This window comes from Ctenocephalides felis, unplaced genomic scaffold (assembly GCF_003426905.1).
Source record: "Ctenocephalides felis isolate EL2017-DRISC unplaced genomic scaffold, ASM342690v1 CF-g0.4_SCAFFOLD_01886, whole genome shotgun sequence".
Taxonomy (NCBI): Eukaryota; Metazoa; Arthropoda; class Insecta; order Siphonaptera; family Pulicidae; genus Ctenocephalides; species Ctenocephalides felis.
The window spans coordinates 28,947,155-28,968,945 of record NW_020538040.1 but is presented as its reverse complement, the minus strand read 5'-3'; the positions used below and the strand labels follow the sequence as shown (position 1 = coordinate 28,968,945).

Genomic DNA, 21,791 nt, shown 5'->3' with positions numbered 1-21,791 from the left:
TAATTTTCTGCGAAAATTTTATTAGTAAATATTTTACACGATTCTGATTAGTGATACAAGTGGAAGAAGTGAAAAATTGTAAAAAAAATGTTATAGTGTTAATATACAAAATATGTGCGGTGTTTAAAATTAAATAAAAATATATCTGTGACTACTGAAATTTATGTTCTTAAATTCGCCAAAGCAATCAGTAATGATTTACTAAGATTGTTTCAATCAAGGGTCCCTTTAGTGATAATTGTCTTAGGGACCCCTATACTTTGAAAAGTGAATTTATTATAATGTTTTAAAATAAACCCTCACCATTTTTTACTATGGCTGTAAACAACAATATTGTAACCGAATGGTTAAAATCCTTAGGCCTAGCCCACTACGCCGAAAGTTTCATTGACAACGGTTACGATGATCTAGAAATCTGCAAACAGATCGGCGATCCCGATCTTGATGCCATAGGAGTCTTGTCAGCCTCCCACCGACAAAGGCTCCTGAGTTCTGTGAAACATTTACGAGAAAAGGGTGCTGCTAGTGTTTATTTTACATTAGGTGATTTAAGTCATTTTTCTGGAACTTCGAGTAATGCATCTAATGACGATTGCATTGATGACGACAGCCCAACAGCTGGACCGTCAGGATTGTGTCAAAGTGCCAAAGGTGGATTGGAGCACACGCTCAGGAGGGAACTGCAGCAGGACGGAGTCAGGCTTGCACATCAGCCGTATTCTATGCAGGTAGGAGGATAGTTGTCATATGATAGATATAAGAATTCACCTGTTGTGACCACATACGACACAAGTCCTGTTCCAATTTGATTCTTATGTTATGTAAAAATTAATAGTAATTGATGTTCATGTCGCAACATTTATACCATAGTACCAGGACGTCCAATAACTGGATTGGCTTTCGATTTAGACATTCTAAGTACTACCAAAAATTTGCTGATATTTTATAATTGAATAGGCGTAAATTTTTAAAAAAAGTCGAAACATTTAGGATAAATCACACCTGGACGTCCAATCACTGAATTGGCATTCGATTTAGACATTCTAATTTCTATAAAAAATTTGCTGATGTTATATAATGAATACGTCCAAATATTAAAAAAGTTGGAACAATTACGACAAATCATACCCGGACGACCAATCGTATCGTATTCCGTAATCGTATTCGTATTCCATTTAGATATTCTAAGTACTACCAAAAATTTGCTGATTTTCTATCTCTAATAAATGCAGATAATGAAACAAAGCCGGAATATTTAGAAAAATGTGATCAGATTATCAAATACACTGCACCAAGCACATATTTATGTATAAAAATGACAAATATATTTTTTTTACTTTCAAATAACTACATATTTTCTAATTCTAATTGGCGTAAATTAATATTTCTCGTTTTTTTAATATATTTTATTGGCCTGGCTTATTCGAGCATTTAGCCACATACGTTATTATATATAATCATATATCCTATACAATTTTCAATTTCATACTATCTTTTCCTCATAAAATATAATGTCTTTTCATATAATGTCCCAACTATTCTTTCTACACTTCTTATCTTCATTCTTCATTCTTCATTCTTCTTTCTTCTCCTTTACTATAATCATTCTTCTTTGTTCTTCTTTACTATCTTCTCATTTCTTCTTCTAAACTCATTTTTATTAAATTCATTTTAATTAAATATTAATTAAATTTACACAATGATATTTAGACATTTTAAATACATACTACCAAAAATTTGCTGATTTTTTACATGGAATAAATGCAGATAATAAAAAAACTCGGAATATTTAGGAAAATATGATCAGATTATCGTATAAACTGCACCACATATTTAAGTACGATTAAAGAAAAATACGTATTACTAATTCTTATAAATTACATTCTGCCTATAAATTCACTTAACAATGCTTTTTAGTAGGAAAACCCAATGGCTTACCTTTTATTTTTGTACTACATTCTAGTCTCATTTTCATCTTATTTTACAAAAAATAAAAAAAAACTATGATATAAAAATGTACTTTTTTATTTGCATATAAATTACAATCTGTCTCTAAATATACATTGAATAATTGGTTTCAAAATTAATAGAGGATTTTTAGATAAAAATCCCAATGGTTTTCCTTTTATTTTTGTGCTTATTCTAGTCTCATTTTAATCTTATTTTACAAATAAATGATATACAAAATGTACTTTTTTGCATATAAATTAAGATCTATTTATAAATATACCTTGAATAATTGGTTTGAAAATTAATAGAAGATTTTTAGATGAAAACCTTAATGGTTTAACTTTTATTTTTTCCTACATTACAATTTAATTTTTTACAAAAAATTTATTATAGTTATTTTACAAAAAATGAAAAAAACTATGATATGACAAAATGTACTTTTTTATTTACATATAAATTAAAATCTGTCTTTAAGTAGGCATTAAGTAATTGGTTTGAGAATTAACAGTGCCTTTTTAAAATAAAACCCAATGGTTTACCATTGATTTTTGTACTACATTCTGATCTAATTTTTATCTTATTTTACAAAAAATGAAAAAAACTATAATATACACATAATTATAAATTTAAATACACTACATATACATATACATAAACACGTATACATAAGTAATTTGGTGAAACATATACTAAATAACATATTATATTATCTTGTTCTATTAAGTCTTAAATTAGACGTAGTAAAATACAAAAATAAAAAAAAATATTTTTTATACTTTTAAATCAAATAACTACATTTTTTTTATTCTCATTGGCGAAAATTAATATTATACTGGATGATATTAATTAATATTATGAGTTTACACTATAATATTTTTGGTTCTTACAAAATATATGTTGTACTTTACTAACAGATTTTGTTTCAAAAATTACTTTGTTAGGAGTCCACGAAGGATCTCCAAATTGTTTCGATATATCATTTAATAAGATTAAAATTATTAATGTTAATTTTTACATTTTGGTAAACTTTTACATTTTATAAACGTGTTGATTATTTATCTACATTATAACTAAATTGAGTTTCTCACGATATTGACTAAAACACACCTACGTTCATATTTAAAGATTGACATTACAAATGACATTGTCATGATAATTTATTGTGGATCTAGTTGAGTGCACTTCAATTTTTTAGTTAAGAGTTTTTGTATGTAAACTGTATAAATAATCAGAATAAACAAAATATGCATATGTTTAATTAATAATGTTTGAAATAATATTTGGAAGAACCTAGTTTTCATTTTGTTATATAAAAATTCATATAAACGGATTTTTATAATTGATAATTCATCTCTAATCGTAATTGAGTTTTTTTTTCAAGACATATGAAAGACTAATTTTGAATTTTAAATATTTTTCCAGTTATGATTTTGATATTATTATTATATACCTGCAATAAAATGGAATGGTAGCACTGTAAACTTAATTAGAAACCTATAAATTAATATAGTATTACAGTAAATTTAATTAGAAATCTATAAATTAATTTAATTCATTACTTTAGCTAACATTACCACACTAACATTATGACATTTTACATCACATATTGCTAAGCTATTTTAAAAGTTATAAAATATAAATAATAATCAATATAATTTAAATCTAAAATTTTAACGAAGTTGCAGTTATTTTCATAATATTGATAATAATAATATTTCTGTATTATTTTTCTTATACACCATTCAATTCTATTAAATATAAGGTTCATACTTTATTTAAATGAGAATATTGTATTACCATGAAATTAATATTGAAATTTTTAATCAATAAAAAAAATGAGTACTCTTTATATGTGATTATTATTAAATATTAAATTAATACCAAAATTTTTCTTGATAGCTCGATAGCTTTTCTAGTTCTGTAAATTAAGGAGTCATTTGACTCTGATTGTTATAATTAAATAAAATTCAACTAAATTCAAAAATTAAATACAATGGTATACAAATCTTTGCCAAAATGTGTTATTTTCATTGCATAAAAGATGTTTGGATGCACATGATTTTTAAAAAAAAATATTTATAATAGCAATCAAGATACAATGAAATTTTATAAAATATTGTTACATAGACGAGAGAAATAAAAAAATAGACCAGGTGAAAAAATAATGATTTAGAGTTCACTCCATTGAGAGAAGTCTAGTGTTTCATTTATACACAGATGAAATGTTTCAGTTTTATTTTTTTAAGGTCAACGTTATAATTTATCCATATTTAATTTTCCCACACAAGAATAAATATCAATAACATAACTAGACAAGGATTCAACTACTAACGGCGGACGAATTAATCTCTCAAAAGTTCTTTGAATTAATTCTCTTAAAATAATTTACGGAAGATGAAAAGTTTTGTAAGTTGTTTATTTATAAAGCTGAAGGAAATTCGAGTCGCGCTATTTCAGATATAATTGTAAAGGTATGAGAATTACTTATTGCGGATTTCTTGATGCGAACTTTCCCAGTCTTGTGTGATGAACGAATTATAGTATTTACCAGATATTATACCAACTTTTATTGAAAGTTCTATGAATGGTTGCATTTTGACTTCAGGAAAAACAATATTACTTATATAGAGAAATACATAACTATAATTACTATACATATATAAAATTGTAGATTATTTGAAGAAACATTGCTGGAAGTTAAAATATCTACAAAATTAGAATATTTGCAGAAATGTGGCATAGTTCAAATAATATTGGATTTGAGCTTCGGAGCCAATCGTAATTACAAGTCACTCTTGCAAATATATTCTGTAATTTATCTAAATTATTCATGTTTCATACTCTGCTTTATTCAATCATCTTTTTTTATTAAAATACAATACAATCAGAAATTACAATAATAACCACCTTATTTAAATTAAAAATTCTTTTTGTTAAAGACAATTTAGTGTATAAATGGTAGTGCTAAAGTATGTGCTTTGTGCACATCTATTAATGCAAGACACTAAATTTTTATTCACTGATGATGACATTAAAATTTATGTCGAAACGGTTGGAAAAATTAAAAATTAATTTATAAATAGATGAAAATATTAATTTATATATATATATATATATATATATATGTATTATATTTTTGGGTGTAAAATGTTTATAATGTATAATTATATTAAATCATAATAATTATATTGAATTGGAAGCCAGTTATAATTATTTTCTGGCAACTGGCAATATGTGCATGTCAATGTTGAGTGTAATGTTAGTTTTATAATTTTTATAATAAATATGTGCTTGATAAACTATAATGCAGTGAAAATTCGATCCATCTTACAATTACTCAAAATTAATAAAAAAAAATCCCGTGATGTATTTAGTGCATTACCTATATACTTTATTAACTTCCCTTAGGATAAGTTATAGTAATCGTAAAATATCGAAAATGAAAATTTTCATATCTTTACGTTTCAAAGGTCTGAACATTTTGGCATATCTTACAAAAATACTAATTCTGGTCTACGATTTTGGAAACACGTAGTAACAAACATGTAAATTGACTATAACTTTTAACCAAATTATAAATTGGGTTAATCCTCTATTTAAATCATTAATTGGGTTAATCAATAATTTGTATTTTTACATAAAAATGAAAATATGTTTATCCGATAGGTCGAGACGCGGCGCATATGCGCTTCTATATTTTTTTTTCTAAATTACCGAGCGCAATATTTTTGAAAAAAAAAGTCAAAATTTTTAAAATATAAAAAACATACAAATTTTTCAAAAAAAAAAATTAGTACATTAATAAAAGGTGAATCACTGGGTTTTCCTTTTAAAATTCTATGTTATTTGTCAAACTAATTACTCAATGTCTTTCTATTTAGACAGATTGTAATTTATAAGAAAATAAAAAAAAAAAAATTTCCAAATAGTCAATTTTTTTCGAAAATTTCGAAATTCTAAAAAATCTATTTTTTTCAAAGTTTCAAAAAATGTTAAAGCTTTTTTAAAGATTTTAATTTTCAGTACGGCAAGTTTCAGCAATTTGCCTTAAGGCACGATGCCATGCACCACTAGTTCCTATTAACGCACCCCTCGCCTTACTCCTTCCTAAAACCGCAGGAACCTTTCTTTTATCGCGCAAGTTATTGTCAAATAACAGCCTAATTTTTTGGTTCCTTTACATTCTGCTCATTTCCCGCAGCGTATAAGCATCGCGTGCTAAGTTGCAATATGTATTCTTTGCACGGAACGCGCCTGTTCAAATTTTATTGTCCTTCAGTGCGTTCCGGTAATATAGCATTTCTGGAAGATATTTTATGAGTGCCAACAATAAGTAGCTGTATCATAATAGGGGTGTCTTTTGTAGAAAGGGGTTTCCGCTTCTGATTCCGGATTGGTTTACAGGTCGTCAATTTTCTGTGATACCTTTTATAGGTTTACAGATTTGGATATTATACATGATGTATGGCAGGGCGAAATATTGATTTGTGGAATCTTTTAGTTTTGATGAACAATTAGGGATGATTTGATTTTATGTGGTTTACTTTCTGCCTTTCTGTTCATTTATTGTTACAATTTTTCATTTGAATCACTTACATTTTATATTATTATACGCTTATATTATTATACGCTTTTAGTAGTATGTCGGTATATAATATCTATTCATGTTACAGCAATTTTACAGTTGCGACAAAAAACTGCTTTGAGAAAAGGGGCCACTTTCACGGATTTTCTCGAAAATACCTATAAAATGGCATCAAAATTATTTAAATATCAGGGTGGAGCCGATTCTGTATGGAAACACGCTCATACCCTTTAACTCAACTCACCGACCAGCCTTAGGGCAGAGCACCCATTATTATTATTATCCTATGATAATAAAATTTCTATTCGATATTAAAACTTTTTTGACTCCACGTATGTTGACAACTCCATTTTCAAGTAGTTTTTATAATAAATTTGTTTATTATAAAAAACGATTGCTATTTTTAATTGACCTTTCCTATAGTCACTTGCAACATGTTATATATTTAGACCATATACTAATTTCTTCTTTCTTCTGATTTTATTCCAATGACTTTTCAATATATTAATTTTTATATGCTTCTATTAATATTTTAATATCCTATTACAAGTAGAAATTTCACGTATTAGTATTACAACTTTTTTGTACACACTACTGCGATTCCAAGCAAAGAGCTATATTTGCTTGCAAACATATTGCTATTTAAATTTCGAAGTGATAACCTATATCATTACTGCTTGACATCAGGCTGTCTGAGGCGGGGAATGAACTTGAAATTTTTCACAGTGGAAAATGAGAGTCTCTTAAGATTTTGAGAATATCTATACCTACCAGTTTGCCATGTTTCTTATATATAGCGTTAATTTTGCAATGATCGTTTATAATCGCTAATTATTTATTGAAGACATGTGCGTGTTCGTAAACTTTCATAATTACTTTTTTAATATTTACCGCTAATGATTTTAATTTGCCCGGATGTATCTAATGTTTAATTACATTTTGCAAAAAGCTTATAACATACAAACTTTACTACATGTTTTGCGCCAATTAATTTTGCGTATGAGTTAAATTTTTTTGTGTCATTACATTACGCAGTGCTACTGTGAAAGTTACCAGGATTCGCTATAAAAAATACAAACAAAATCAAGAGCTCAAAAGTAGTTTGATCAACTATTTGTACATATTTCGATAAGCTAAATTTGTCCTAAATCAATATAGGACACGACTCGAAATGTTTCTTAAAAAATAATAATTAGCGTTGGAATACTTCTCTTTTTATTATTATTTTACACAAACGATTGAGAATAAATATTCATTGTCTATACTAAAATATACTATGTATCTTCCAGAAGTTTATCAATGAATTTGCTATCAATAATGAAAATTTACCTGAGTCATTGTGCTAGGATTAGAATTTATATTCTTCCTTGTGAGTACTAAAACTGGTTTAGACAACAGTGGTTGTCAAAGAGTCTCTACTAGATACATACAAAAACTAGAAAATAATCATACATAATATATAATTAGTGTTTATAATTAGTATATTTATTATATTAGTAAACTTTTTCTTGTGTTTCTAACTAAACATTAGAAATAATACAAAGAAAATGTAAAAATTCAAGTAGTTTATTGCACAATATAAATACGTTGTGAAATCTTTCGTTAATAAGCCCTATATTCGCTGACTGAACTTTTATTTTTTTCAATAATTCTCAATTATACTTCAAATATTTATTTAATCGTACAATTAAATATTTATTTTTCAAGTTTATTTTTAAGCTCTGATCTTCACATCAATTTTGAGAAGTTTTCGGTCCTATTGAATGAAAAAAATCCACCAGGTATTTTTCTGTTCCCGCGCGTGTGTAAAAAACTATTGTTCAAAAATGCTTGTATAAATGACCTAGAAAGCTGAGAATACTTTCTCAGAAGGATTTATAAAAAATAAATTTATAAGTGAAAAATGAAACTGTTTGGGTCTCATTAGATTTGTCAGGGATTTATTTTATTTCTTAATTCTTTGATTTTGCGATATCCGGCTGTCAAGTTTCTTCAAATCTTGTTAGACGGGATTAAGAAATGATTCTAATGGATTTTTTATGTTTGTATTAACTTATCCATAAGGATTAATATATTTGTATAATACGCTAATTGTTAGTAAGCATGTTTATAATCTTGTTCATTCTGTTGCGAATTACAGATATATAGGTTATTGATTATATATGAAAATGAATGGTTAATATCATTATTGATTTGTACAATATTAAAATTAAAATTTTATCTTTCACATTAAGACGATTAGGTTTTCAAGAAATTTTTTGAAATTAAGTGAAACGATCTTTGAAAGAAATCGTCGTTTAGAGCTAAATCTTGGTTTTAATGTGGATTATAAAACAAATTGATATTACTACTAAACATTGAATTACTACTTATACATCAGGTCATTATTTACAGATAATTTTTCTTATGATACTTATGGAATCTAATAAGGATAAAATATATGTTTATATGTAACATGTTTGTGTTATGTATATGCATTTGTATATATAGGTATATATATTTTTAATTATAATAATTTACCAATTTTTCAACTGGGCCATATTCCTTCCTTTCCTATTTGATATTTCATGACTCACCTAGTTGACCTTGGATAGAGAATTCAGACTCCGACGATCGTTGGCATTGCAATAGAAGGAACGACTTGTAATGGATAACGCATAATGCTAATTTAGATTTTCATATTTTAGATTTTAAATTATAACACACTGATAATGAGACAAACCTAGTCTCGAAACGAATTATATATGTGTGTGTGTGTTCGTGTTTGTGTGTGTATGTATATCTATTATTTCTCCTTGTAAGTCAAAACCTTCACTTATACCTACCTTTCATTATAAGTTTCAAATGAATGTCAGCTCAATGCCCAAATATATGAATTTGATCGCCGCAGTCTTTATATTAAATCTGTAGTATTTTCGTGCAAACACGTTTTGCAAATATCACATATATACACGTGTACAGCGAACGTGTGAATTCAATCTCTATATAATAATATTGTTTGTAAATAGAGGGTTATTTTTCGGGGTACATATATAAGGCACCTGGTTCTTGTTTTGACGAAAATATTATTGTACGCGCTCAATTGCGGGATTAGCGCCTTCCCTGCTTAGATCAGATCGCAAAAGCGTGCTATTCAAAAAGGTTCATTGTATTATCATTCTGACGATTTTTAAATTCAAATTAACATATGACAAATAAATCACGAAACCAAATGGCTGAGGTATAAAAGATATATATGCTTTTATACTTGTACTGTGTTTTTTTATTTCTATGAATTCTTATTTGAATCGCATTTTATCTCTTATTATATGAGGATATTCAGAAGATTACATTCTTTTCACTTGTGATATATTTTTAACAAAATTAATTATCATTTTTGACTTACTTATTAGTTCTAAATCTTTTTGTTCAAAAGTTGTATATGCTAAACGATGCCATAATAATTAAATGATTCTCTTATTATTACTATATAATTATCTTTTCTGTTGTTAATGAGTTTCGATAAACATTCAATGCGCTATTCAATTTTTAATTTTAATGAATATATAATAATTTTTCCCCTTTGCTATGGCATATTTGAAAGAAAATATATATTAAACCTTTATCGTAACTTCCTCATATAAGAATAGATCGCAAGCTTTCTGAAGGCATTTTTTTATTTCTTTTTGTGATGTTTAGTTTTATTAGCTTCTCATGGCGTAGAGTTAGTTATAGTAATCGCAAGAAAACCGAAAATATTTTTTTTGTATATCTTTACGTTTTAAAGTTTTCTGAACATTTTGGCATACCTTAGAAAAAATGGATGTATGTGTGTGTGTGTGTTCGTATGTGTGTGCGGATATAATTTTTTGCCGACGATTTCGAGAACACTGATCAACCGATTTGAATGATTCAGAAAACATTCGATTCCAATTGACGGCAAGACGTGCTGAATAGTTTTTGTCCGAGGCAAGGCAAGGTTAGCTGCTTCGAAGATACGGGGCAAAAAGTGCCAAAAATGGTAATTCAGTGTTCGATAGAACGGAGCGTCCGATTTGAATGATTCAAAGAAATATTTTACCTATGAAATAATCGGATATTTTATAGAGATTTTAATAATAAGTACAAATTTTGTTTGCATTTTTATGGGTTCCATACTAAGATTTATGATGTTTAACGTCTCTAAAACGGATATACAGCTCGATTGCTTTAAAAAAAAATTAAATATTTTTAAAAAAAAAATAGACATATAAAAAAACTTCAAGTTTTTCAAAAAAGTTCAATTTTTTCAAAAATTTCAAATTTCTCCAATACCTTTTCAAAATTTTACGTTATGGTACGAGACGTTCCATCAATTTGCCTTGAGGCACGATGCCTTGCACCACTAGTTCATTTTTCCTTACAATTAATTTGAATTTTCAATTATAGATAAATAATTTGTACCAATGGCAAATACATTATAGCAAGGGTAACAAACCTTAGGTATATAAATGTATACATGCATGCACGGTATATTATTGCTCGCAGGACGTTTACAATGATAAAATCGAATTAGTTTCCAAATGGCCTAATATATAACTTCGGCATATATGTTTAAGTGAATTCCTGTATATTACCGATCTGCCGGCATAACATGGCTTGTGTGCATAGGTCAAACTGTTGTCAGATAGATAGATATTCGTTGTTTTGAATCAAACTTCGTTAGCTTTTGATCACCGCGCTGTATCCAAAATTTGTGTTAATTATGCATTACAATATATTGTATTCTGTAGCCATCCAATCAAACGGGCTACCTAATCGCATGCATCGTTTGTGTTAGTATTATGTTATTCAAATTTAATCCATCCGTCCGAAGCGGCGTGTCGCTTCTGGACATGTAGTAGCGAATACAAATAATTATCGATCCATATTCTGTCGTGTCGTGTATTTGGTCATTGTCTCTCGATCTCGAATTTTGATTGACAGCCAAGCGAGCGACCGATCCGATGCGGGACCGCGCGCTTTGCTTTGATTTATTCGACAATTCGGTGGTTTGTTTCGAATGTCTCTCATACTGATAGTGTGCGCCCTGCAGGCCTGTTGAGATGAGATACTCGCAATCAGATGATAGTCAGTGGCAACATATCTCATAATTGTTAGAAAAAATCATTTTTTTTGACTGCTTTGTCATAAGTCTTCTAGAGTTGCCTTCTGACGTTGCGCGCATTTTCAAATGTGATAATACGTAGGTCAATACCAAAAATGATTTTTAACTTCCCGTAGGGTAAGTTATAGTAATCGCAAAAAAATCGAAATTGAAAATTTTTATATATCTTTACGTTTCAGAGGTTTCTGAATATTTTGGCATACCTTAGAAAAAATGGATGTATGTGTGTGTGTTTGTGTGTGTGCGTGTGTGTGTGTGCGGATACAAATTTTCGTCGGCGATTTTGGGAACACCGATCAACCGATTTGAATAATTCAAAAAACATTCGAATCGTATTGATAAGGAGACGTGCTGATTAGTTATATGCAGCTAAAGTAGTGCTATGCAGCTAAAGTAGTGCGATTGCTTTAAAAAATGTTGAAAATTTCCAAAATATTTCCAAATAAAAAAAAATTAATCTTTTTTGAAAAATTTATGTTTTGGTACGGGAAGTTCCAGCAATTTGCCTTAAGGAACGATGCCGTACACCACTAGTTTTTACTATTTTTTTATTTTTTTTTTGGTCTAGGCGCGAGCATTTAGCCACATACATTATTTTTATTTTTATATCCTTTTCTATTCAATATTTTACATTATCTTAATTTTCGAATTCTTCTTTCTTCTTAATCCATCTACCTCTAATTCTGTCGAAATTTTACTTGATACTGAGTTGTTCCATACTTCCTCCATATTTACACACATTATATTCTATTGTATTCAATTATAAGTATATTATCACATACAAATTTGTGATTACAATTCTTTATTTCTTCAGAATGTGTCAGAAATCGTACGAACGACGATCTCCGACGTGTGAGTCAGACTTGCTACTGACTGAGCTATGTCTTCCACAGATTTTTTTTTATACATTTTCACATTTTTCCTGAAAATTTGGCATACTTTAGTAAAAATTGATGTATAAGTGTATGTATATATGTATGTGTGGATACAATTTTTTGTCGACTATTTCGAGAATACGGATCAACCAGTTTGAATGATTCAAACATTTGATTCCTATTGATGGGGAGACGTGCTGATTTGATTTTGACAAAGGCAGATGCAGCCGTTTTGAACATATGGGACAAAGAGTGTAAAAAATAGGAATTCAGTATTTGAGATAACGGGTCGTCTGATTTAAATAACATTTCACTTGTATTGACAGAATGGAGAATTGATTAAATTTTGTTGAGGCAGGCTAGCGGTTTCGGAGATCTAGAAAAAAGTAAGAGAAAAGATTTTTTTATTTTCTCATGTAATATACAACTGTCCTTAGTTGACATATAGTAAATCTAGACAATAATGCGTTAAATGATGATGATACATGATAAATAAATGACTAGAGTAGAAGAAGCCAGTGTTACTTCTACCAAGGTAGTCAAAAATGTTCATTACTTTTTGCTGTCATTTTATAACATTAAGATTTTTTTTTCAAAATCTGTGAAAAAATTTGTTAAACAAATTGGTTTTGATTCATCCTTTCATATAATTCAAATTTTAAATCTACTGCATTGTCTATAACGACTCTATACCAAATAATAAACATTGTATGTATTGTGATAAATTCAAATTTCGCACCATTTCATAGTATTGCCAAAGAATTATTTTTTTTGTTGGTAATCGATGCAAATGATATTTATCTTAAATCAGGTACCTCTGAATTGTGGAATTTATAAGGAAAGAGTATGATTGCGTAGTCGTAAATCGGGTTTTGATGCTACTCCGTCGTTAAATGCATCTGTATATCGTGTAATATTTTTTGGACTTATGTAACATATATTCGTCCTTTAAATGATTATTTTAAATGTTGTTTTATTCAATTATTTGTCGCAACTTTAGTGCAGTTAATGATTTCTTGAAGAAGTGATTAAGACTTTAAAATTGTTTTTGGTGAGTCGGACATTGTGTGTGTTTCGTTCGGACATTAAATGTCGCAGGAAAGTAGCAGCACATGTTATAAAAGGTAGATCTTTTTTTTAAACTTTAAATTGTATGGCAAAGTAGTTAGCTATTGTTATCTGATAAGTTTAAATGATTAATTTGAAAAACAATTTATTCCATCCACTAAACAATAAATAAATGTACAATAAATGTTGACTGCTGAATCGATGATCTTATCTGGTGATACTATAACGATGTTATAATTTTATATTGAAAAAATAGTGTAATGGAAATATTCATATTTAAGTAAATTTGTTGCTAGGACATAGACAAATGTTCAGCTGATTCAGCCTATAGGAATTCCATTAGTCCGTCATATGATCATCTACTTTAAAAGAAAAAACCTTCACGAGTTGATAATTTTAATCCGTTGTAAATATTATTTTAAAAAAGTTTCTCAACGCCTCGGTTATTGCCCGTGAATCGAATTGTCGATATCACATTCGACAGCGCCATTAATTTTAATCGCATTACGAACAGCAAACGCGTTTGTTACAATCATTCGGGATGATAAATCATATGATCTGTCGGAGATCTGCTACCTGTCAGGTAGAAGGATGTCATTTTTTTTTAAATCATTCATCAGAAATATTACAAATTAGTTCTTATATATTTTACTTTATTTTTTTTTTGACTTCGCTACCAGTAAAGAATGATTTGCAAGGCATGATAGGAAAAAAAGCAACAAGTTTAAGTAAAGTATATTTTTGAATGTATAAATATTTGAAGTTGACGTCGAGAATCCGTAATATATATTTTAGTTGTTTCATGTATGTTTACGAATATATTTCTCCCTAAAACAAAAACGAGAATGATATTCATTAATTATTACCATAACTACAGCATACTATTTATTTACATGCAAAAACCTTATTAGATAGAGCGTGTTTGCACGATGTGCTTGGAAATCATTTGCAATGTTATAAATGAATCGCAAAGCCATGCAATTACACATGCATCGCAATTTATCAAAACTGTGTGTTTAACGAATGCTTTCGTATGAAAAAATTTATCGATTATAGTTTATACGATTCAACTCTAACCAGAAAAAAATATTGGCTGTTCTGTAGCATGCTTGCATTGGTCATGCTGTCATTATTTAGATTTTACATAAAATTTTACTCTTAATACCGGCCGAGGGGCAATTGCGTGCGTCGAAACGCAACACGTATGTTCATCATATATATTCAGTAAACAGTGGCAAACTTTCTAGATATAAATTCCACAATTCAGAGTTACCTGATTTAAGATAAATATCATTTGCATAGTTCGATTACAAACAAAAAAAATAATTCTTTGGCAATACTATGAAAAGGTGCGAAATTTGAATTTACCACAATAGAATAGTGTCGTTGCAGTAGATTTAACATTTGAATTATATGAAAGGGTGGATTAAAACCAAAATGTTAAACAAAAATTTCCACAGATTCTCTTTAGTAATTAATAAAAATTAAATATTAAAATAATGCATTTGCTATTTATGGATATGATGTGTTTAATGTGCGATTTTTTTCAATCGCATCTGTCACCCACATCTCATACTATCAACGGTTGGAGAACCGGGGTAAATTACCCCAAATGGGATAAAAATTGAATTTTTTGGGTATAAAAAGTATATAAATGTTTACGGTAACAGAAGAAATCAGAAGACATGCATCTAAGTACAAAACTTGACTTGAATGTTATCCAAACCAACTTGCAAAAGACTTGCTTTCCTCAAACATCCCCAGAAGACACAAAAGAACTAACCCTTTACGTTTTGCACACTTATTACTACTTTTCTGTTTCTTAACCTCATCCATCTTCAAACTTAAAATGACTACCACTGGGTAGCATTTTAAAATCTTATATCTACACATTTGTCACCAAAATTACTGAATGCCTTACCAGGCAAATTCCAATTATATAGGAATAAAAAAGTATCTATTTTTAATTGATATTTATTGTATTAGTTACGTAGTAACTCATTTACGATGTCGACTTCAGTAAAATTTAAATTAATATTTAATTTTATTTAAATTAATTTTTTAGTTATTGTTTTCTTTGCAAAATTATCATGGGGGTGCTATAATTTGAAAGATGCAAGAAAAAGAAGATTTCATGTGATTGGCCTCTCGCCATGGAGTAATATCAACTTATACAAAAATATTTTGGGGTCATGATTGAAAAAGTTCTCTGACACTGTTTTATTTTTGTCTTTTTTATTTGTTTCAACAGCAATCAGAACTACTTCAATTTTCCTTGTTTTATAAGCTATTTGTTGAAGACTTACAACCTAATGTTTCATAAGAGGCAACCCATTGGTTAACCATCCTTCTAGGTCTCTCTTACGTCTAATAGTTATCATATAATTGAATGTCAAATTATATTGAGATCTATAACCTCAAGTGACATCAAAGCTGCCTGATGTCAGGCTTTGACGGTAGGCCACTATTTTCTAGTTAGATAAAATATTTTCTTATAAAACATAATTATATAATGCTAAACTGGTACCAAAGCGAAATACTTCGATTAAAGTCATTATAAACAAATATCCATTTAAATTCGTAGCTATTGCTTTGTGAGAAATAATTCTTATGTTAGTAATTTTATTCTAAAAAGATGATGCAATGCAACAGTAATCAAATAAATTACAAAAGTGCAAGCAGTCTTAACGTTTCGTATCTATTTACACCAATTATATTTCACATTGAGAAATATTATACTTAAATCACGATCTGGTAATATATACGAAGTCTACTAAGGAGGAGTACATGCAATACTATATTCTCGGTATTATCATGAGATTTATTATATTGGAATATAGCAAGTATTAATATTAAAATTGACAGCAGAAATGTTTGGGTTGTCTTGCAATGTTTTTATTCAATTTTTTTATTTGGGGCGGGTGTGTGTGTGTGTGTGTGTGTGTGTGTGTGTGTGTGTGTGTGTGTGTATAACATCAAAGTTTCGGAATTTGATCAGTTTTATTCAATAGGCATCCTATAAGGGCAAAGGCATAAAGAACATCAGGATTCGGTCTGTTCCAACCTTTCCCATACGGTACTTTAAAATTGCTCTTCGATTGAGTCAACCCAACAGTTTAACCTGGCCGGCGTGTAAATGCGGGACTGCTGCTATACAGCCATGCAATGTTGAACTCATTTGAATAATACCGCCAAGTTGACGATATAACAGTTCGTAAACATAGAGTTCTACTGTGCTATTTCCTATTAGCAAAAAGTACACGAGAAATCATTAAAGATCACCGTGAGATCGAGTTCGTCTCTCGATAATTTGTTGTACAGTTAAGTCGTCATTTGCATTACTTCTATGCAAACTCACTCACAAGGAGCATGTAAGAAACTTTGTAATCCGTTTTAACTAGCAACTGAAAACTTGCCATAAAATGTTGGAAATGGTCTCGATTATGATCAGGGACGGCAACTGCAACAATCAGATTATCAATGGAATGAATATATTTACATTACGAAGTTAAAGTTTTTGTGTTTTTCATCACATTGAGAATGGAATAATGATGTGCCAATATTGTTTCGATGAAAAATAGGTTTCAAGAATCTAATTTTTAACAACTTTTATGGTTGGCATCCCATACGGCTCAGAGTTTATTTTATATTATTTTATTTTTTTTATTGGCCTCGCCCACTTAGAGCATTAGCCATACCTACATTTTTTTTACATTTTATACTATCATTATTGTATCATATACTACTATACTACAGGTATTATTTTTGTTATAACTGACTTCTTCCAACTTCTAATTCTATTCTATCTCAAATCAACAATTTATATTCTTCTTAATTTGATCCAACAACCGAGTATCTCTGGCATGTGAATCGGGCATGATACTGACTGAGCTATTCCCGCCACATATGTTGTGTTAACTGAGCACATTTTATTTTTATTTTTTTTATTTTTTTTTAATTTATTTGAACAGCGATCAGAACTATGAGCTGTTGTGATTAATATCTTACAAACTACGTTTGTTTTTATTACAGATGGCAACCCAAACAGTTGTCACAACTCTGTATGATAAATTTTTATTACAATCTCTGTAATAGTGATAGTATGGTGCAACAATGCCGGGTGAGGGCTATTTTCACTTGGAAACATATTGCTATCTATATCTCCAAGTGAAAATCGTTGTCACTGCTGCCTGACAACAGGCTGCTCGAAGTGGGTATCGAACCCGGGACCCCTGATCCAGGTCCAGACGTTCTAGCCACTTACCTACGAGCGAGTCCTAGCACATTTTAAAACAACATTAAATAAAAAAATGTAAATTTCCTACAACTAGGTTTTTTCAAAATCAAAAACGTTCAAAATTTCCAACTCTTATAATAAACTTCTACTAATGATCTGATACTGAATGAGTTCAGTAAGAAATCATTTTCAAATGGAAGTGTATATATCCAAACGTTTTATTGTTTATATTCCTTCGGTGTATATACTTAGTTGGTAAATGATTTTTTGTTTTGTAGTCTGTCGGCCAGCTTTCCAGGTAATTTGTGGTTGCACGTGATATATCAATTGGAAACGGAGGAATAGAGGATTTGCAATATGTATTTATTTCTTTGTGATAAGTACTATATTTAACTCACTCCAAATGGTTTTTGTTTTTGATCATAATTTATATAGAAATGGATATTAGAATTAAATTTTTTAATGAACTGTAAAATCATTGATATTTTTAACTTCCCAAACTTTTAATTTATAGTTATAGTATAAAAAAATCTAATTTTATTTTTTTTAATCTAATTTGTAATTTTTGCGTACCTTTCCGTTTCTAGATCTCCTGAACATTTTGGAATACGATTTTTAAAGCACGGATCAACCGATTTGAATGATTCAAAAAATATTTGATTCCTATTGACAGGGGAAACGTGCTGATCAGTTTTTAAAATTTTCAAAAAAATTCGAAATTTTAAAAAAACTTCAAAATTTTAAAGCTTTTTGAAATTGACTAATTACCGTACGCTATATTACGGTGAATTCCAGCAAATTTCATTAAGGCATCATGCCACTGATTATTTGATTGATTATAAATTATGCTTGCTTCAATTTAATTTCGGGCTGAGTATATTTTTCCTAGATAGAAACCCCGATTTCGAAACTTTTAATTTAGTCGTTTCGTTTATCTCCAAATGACAATTTCCGATAATTGACATATCTCTATGAATTAAGGGCAAACGCCCCGTGCATTGTGTGCCATTCTGTTATAGATAAATGCGTAAACGAAGATATTGTGTAAACTGTGTCCTGACTAACGACTTGTCGTCCGTGCAATATGCGACCACCTGGTACTACTGCACAGCACACGCTGCAGTTTGGGACACAGTTTCCGAAACCATTGATTTTTATAACATTATCGAAAATTCAGGTAATGACATTTAGTCAATTGACATATCAATTTAGTCACAAGAGCACTTGTTATATATAAATGATTGAGGCGTATGTGAGATACACTCAAAATTCAAAAAAAAAATAAATAAATAAAATAAAAAAAATAAGAATAAATAGGTACACACATAGCTTATGTAAAAATGCTACAATATTTTTAATTATTGCCTACATATTTATTTTATATATTAAAATAACAATCATCGTGCTGAATGTTTATATCTATGCTTAACACGTTGATCACCATGTCAGCCATATGTGTCTGACCCTAAGAAGTTCTACAGAAGCCTTGTCAGGCACATATATCTAACATACACCACTACAATACATCGCGAAAAAATGTTTTAATTTAAAGTCATATCAGCCATATAGGGATCGTTCAAGTATTACGTAAGCAGATTTATTACAATTATTTACCCCCCCATCCCCCTTGTCAGCAAAAGTAAGCAAAGCTCTTACCCCCTACCCCCATGATTACGTAAACATTTTGCAATTAATGTAAAAAAAACAAAAATACTACCTATGACGTAATCATCCAGACTCCCCTGCCCCCCATGTCAACCCAAAATAAGAAAATCAACAACCCCCCGCCCCCCTATAGTGCTTACGTAATACTTGAACGGCCCCATATGTGTGACTTAAAAAATAGTGTTTTCCAGGAATTTTGCAAAAAAAGTCTTGATACAATTTTAACTAAATTATCTAATAGAGGTACCGATTCTGCCGCATAACAACTAATGTTATGGCGAGGCCATGTTACGCTCCATACATTATGCTACTGAATCATGATGAATACTGTCAAAATGTCATGTATTTGCAGTGCATTCAGGCATTTTACACACTGCAACGTCACTCGTATGTTATGAAGCTGTGTCAGAAAAACCCTGTTATCTAAAATCGTTTTTTTTGACATCTGTGCGGTTTTTAGTTAGGTTTTCTATCTGACAACTTGAGAAAAACGCCTGACTGCATAGCAACTACGTGGCTGTTGACTATATTCAGAACGATTTTGTATGGAAAGTACATAACATAGCCTTGCCATAACATTGGTCTGTTACGCGGCAGAATCGGTCCCAGAGTTACCACGGCGCATGTTAAGATTGTTCTGATAATATCGTGGCGATTAACGTGGTAAAATTAAATTCAGATTTTTAGAAAGAAATATGTAATATATTACAGAAGTTTCAGAAGCTAGTTACAATTTATTTGGGTTTTTTTAACGTACTGATAATTTTTGTTAATTATTTTTGACAAAAAAAGTTTATATATACTCAGTATACGAATCGTAATATTGCATATATATATATATGTATATATATATATATATATATATATATAAAAATGGAGCATTTAAAATTTTGCACACTAGAACTAATAATTTCATTTCGTCATGCTTGATTAAAATACTATTTAAATAATGGTTAATATTTTTAAAATTTTTAACGTTTTCTGCTTCAATTATCGCGATGTTCGTATTTCATATAATTCAAGCATAAAATTTTCTATGCTTGAATTTTGACAAATTTTATTAAAAACTGTTTGCCAACCACTGATCAGCCGAATCCTTAAATCGTGAGTTATGGTCCCTACGACAACAATAGTTTATCGGCTTTCGGTGTGTTACAAGTCGTGACTGAAATGCTAGTGCTTCAGTTCTGCTATAAACTAAATTTATTATATGAAATTGATTTTTCTTTGCTCTCTAAGAAAATTAATCAAGAGATATACTACGTTGTTTCAGAACACTCCATTAAAATTTAGTGCAACTTTATATTTTTCCTCACAAATGTAGAAAAGTAATATTTTGCTATAGTAGTAATTTTTAAATTGATCTATGCAGTATAGCATCAATACTTTTGTCAGATTTTAAATAAAAATTTGTGTATTAAGGCATGCTGGGCATACTAAATTGCTGGCTTTGTTGTTGATCTGACTTAACTAGTTGAAACAAAAAACAAATTCTAATAAATAGGTATCAGTTAGGAAACTCGACCAGGATTTGCGTTGACTATCGAGTTAACTGAAAAGTGTAAAATGTTTCTACAATTCCGATATATTCATACAACTTTAATTATTTCAGTATCCCTTGATTGTGCAGAAACTTTTTGTATTTTCCAATTTAAATCACTAATTACATTTTCCCAGAACCAAATCGGAAATCACTCGTCTGGAAAACCGCAATTTATTATTCAGTGTCCGTAAACTTTTTCCACCACATGATGAAAAGTCTGTCCTGTCAATTCTGACATCATAATATTTGCGTGCAAAAACAAACGAATTCCCTTTTACATTTCAATGGCATAGTTGGACACAGTCACAGTCAACAATTTTATGGTCACTTTTCCTATCACAGATGCCGAATGTTTTTATGTTTGGCGTGAATTCAGTCCGAGCGATTCAGGATATAGGGATGATCGTAATGGATCGATATAATCGAAAATGATTTATATTAGAAAGATATTCAAGGCATAAAAGTCGCTTCGGCTATTCTGATCTAATTTGCTTGTCCAAAAATTTTCAGTAGATACATATTACTCCATACATAAATATGGAATACATTAGTAGGAAAATAACCAATAATTACGATAAATACCAATAACTTTTACAAATATGTATAGTTTTTTTGCAATGTTGTCCTTAAATTTCAATATAAAAGTTGACGATTTGTAAAATTTTTTGGTTCGAAATTCGAATTCGATTAAAATGCGATGGTTCTGGCTTATTATTAGTTAAATAAGAATTCTTTTATTTCCT

The 21,791-nt window shown here is 29.4% G+C and overlaps 1 protein-coding gene across 1 annotated transcript; it reads left to right on the top strand.

The window, feature by feature from the left end:
* Positions 1–314: 314 nt before the first annotated feature.
* LOC113374835 (sterile alpha motif domain-containing protein 5-like) lies at positions 315–740 on the top strand. The gene has a single exon (XM_026614799.1). The coding sequence runs from the start codon at positions 315–317 to the stop codon at positions 738–740; it is 426 nt and encodes a 141-aa protein (XP_026470584.1).
* The last annotated feature ends 21,051 nt before the right edge of the window (positions 741–21,791 follow it).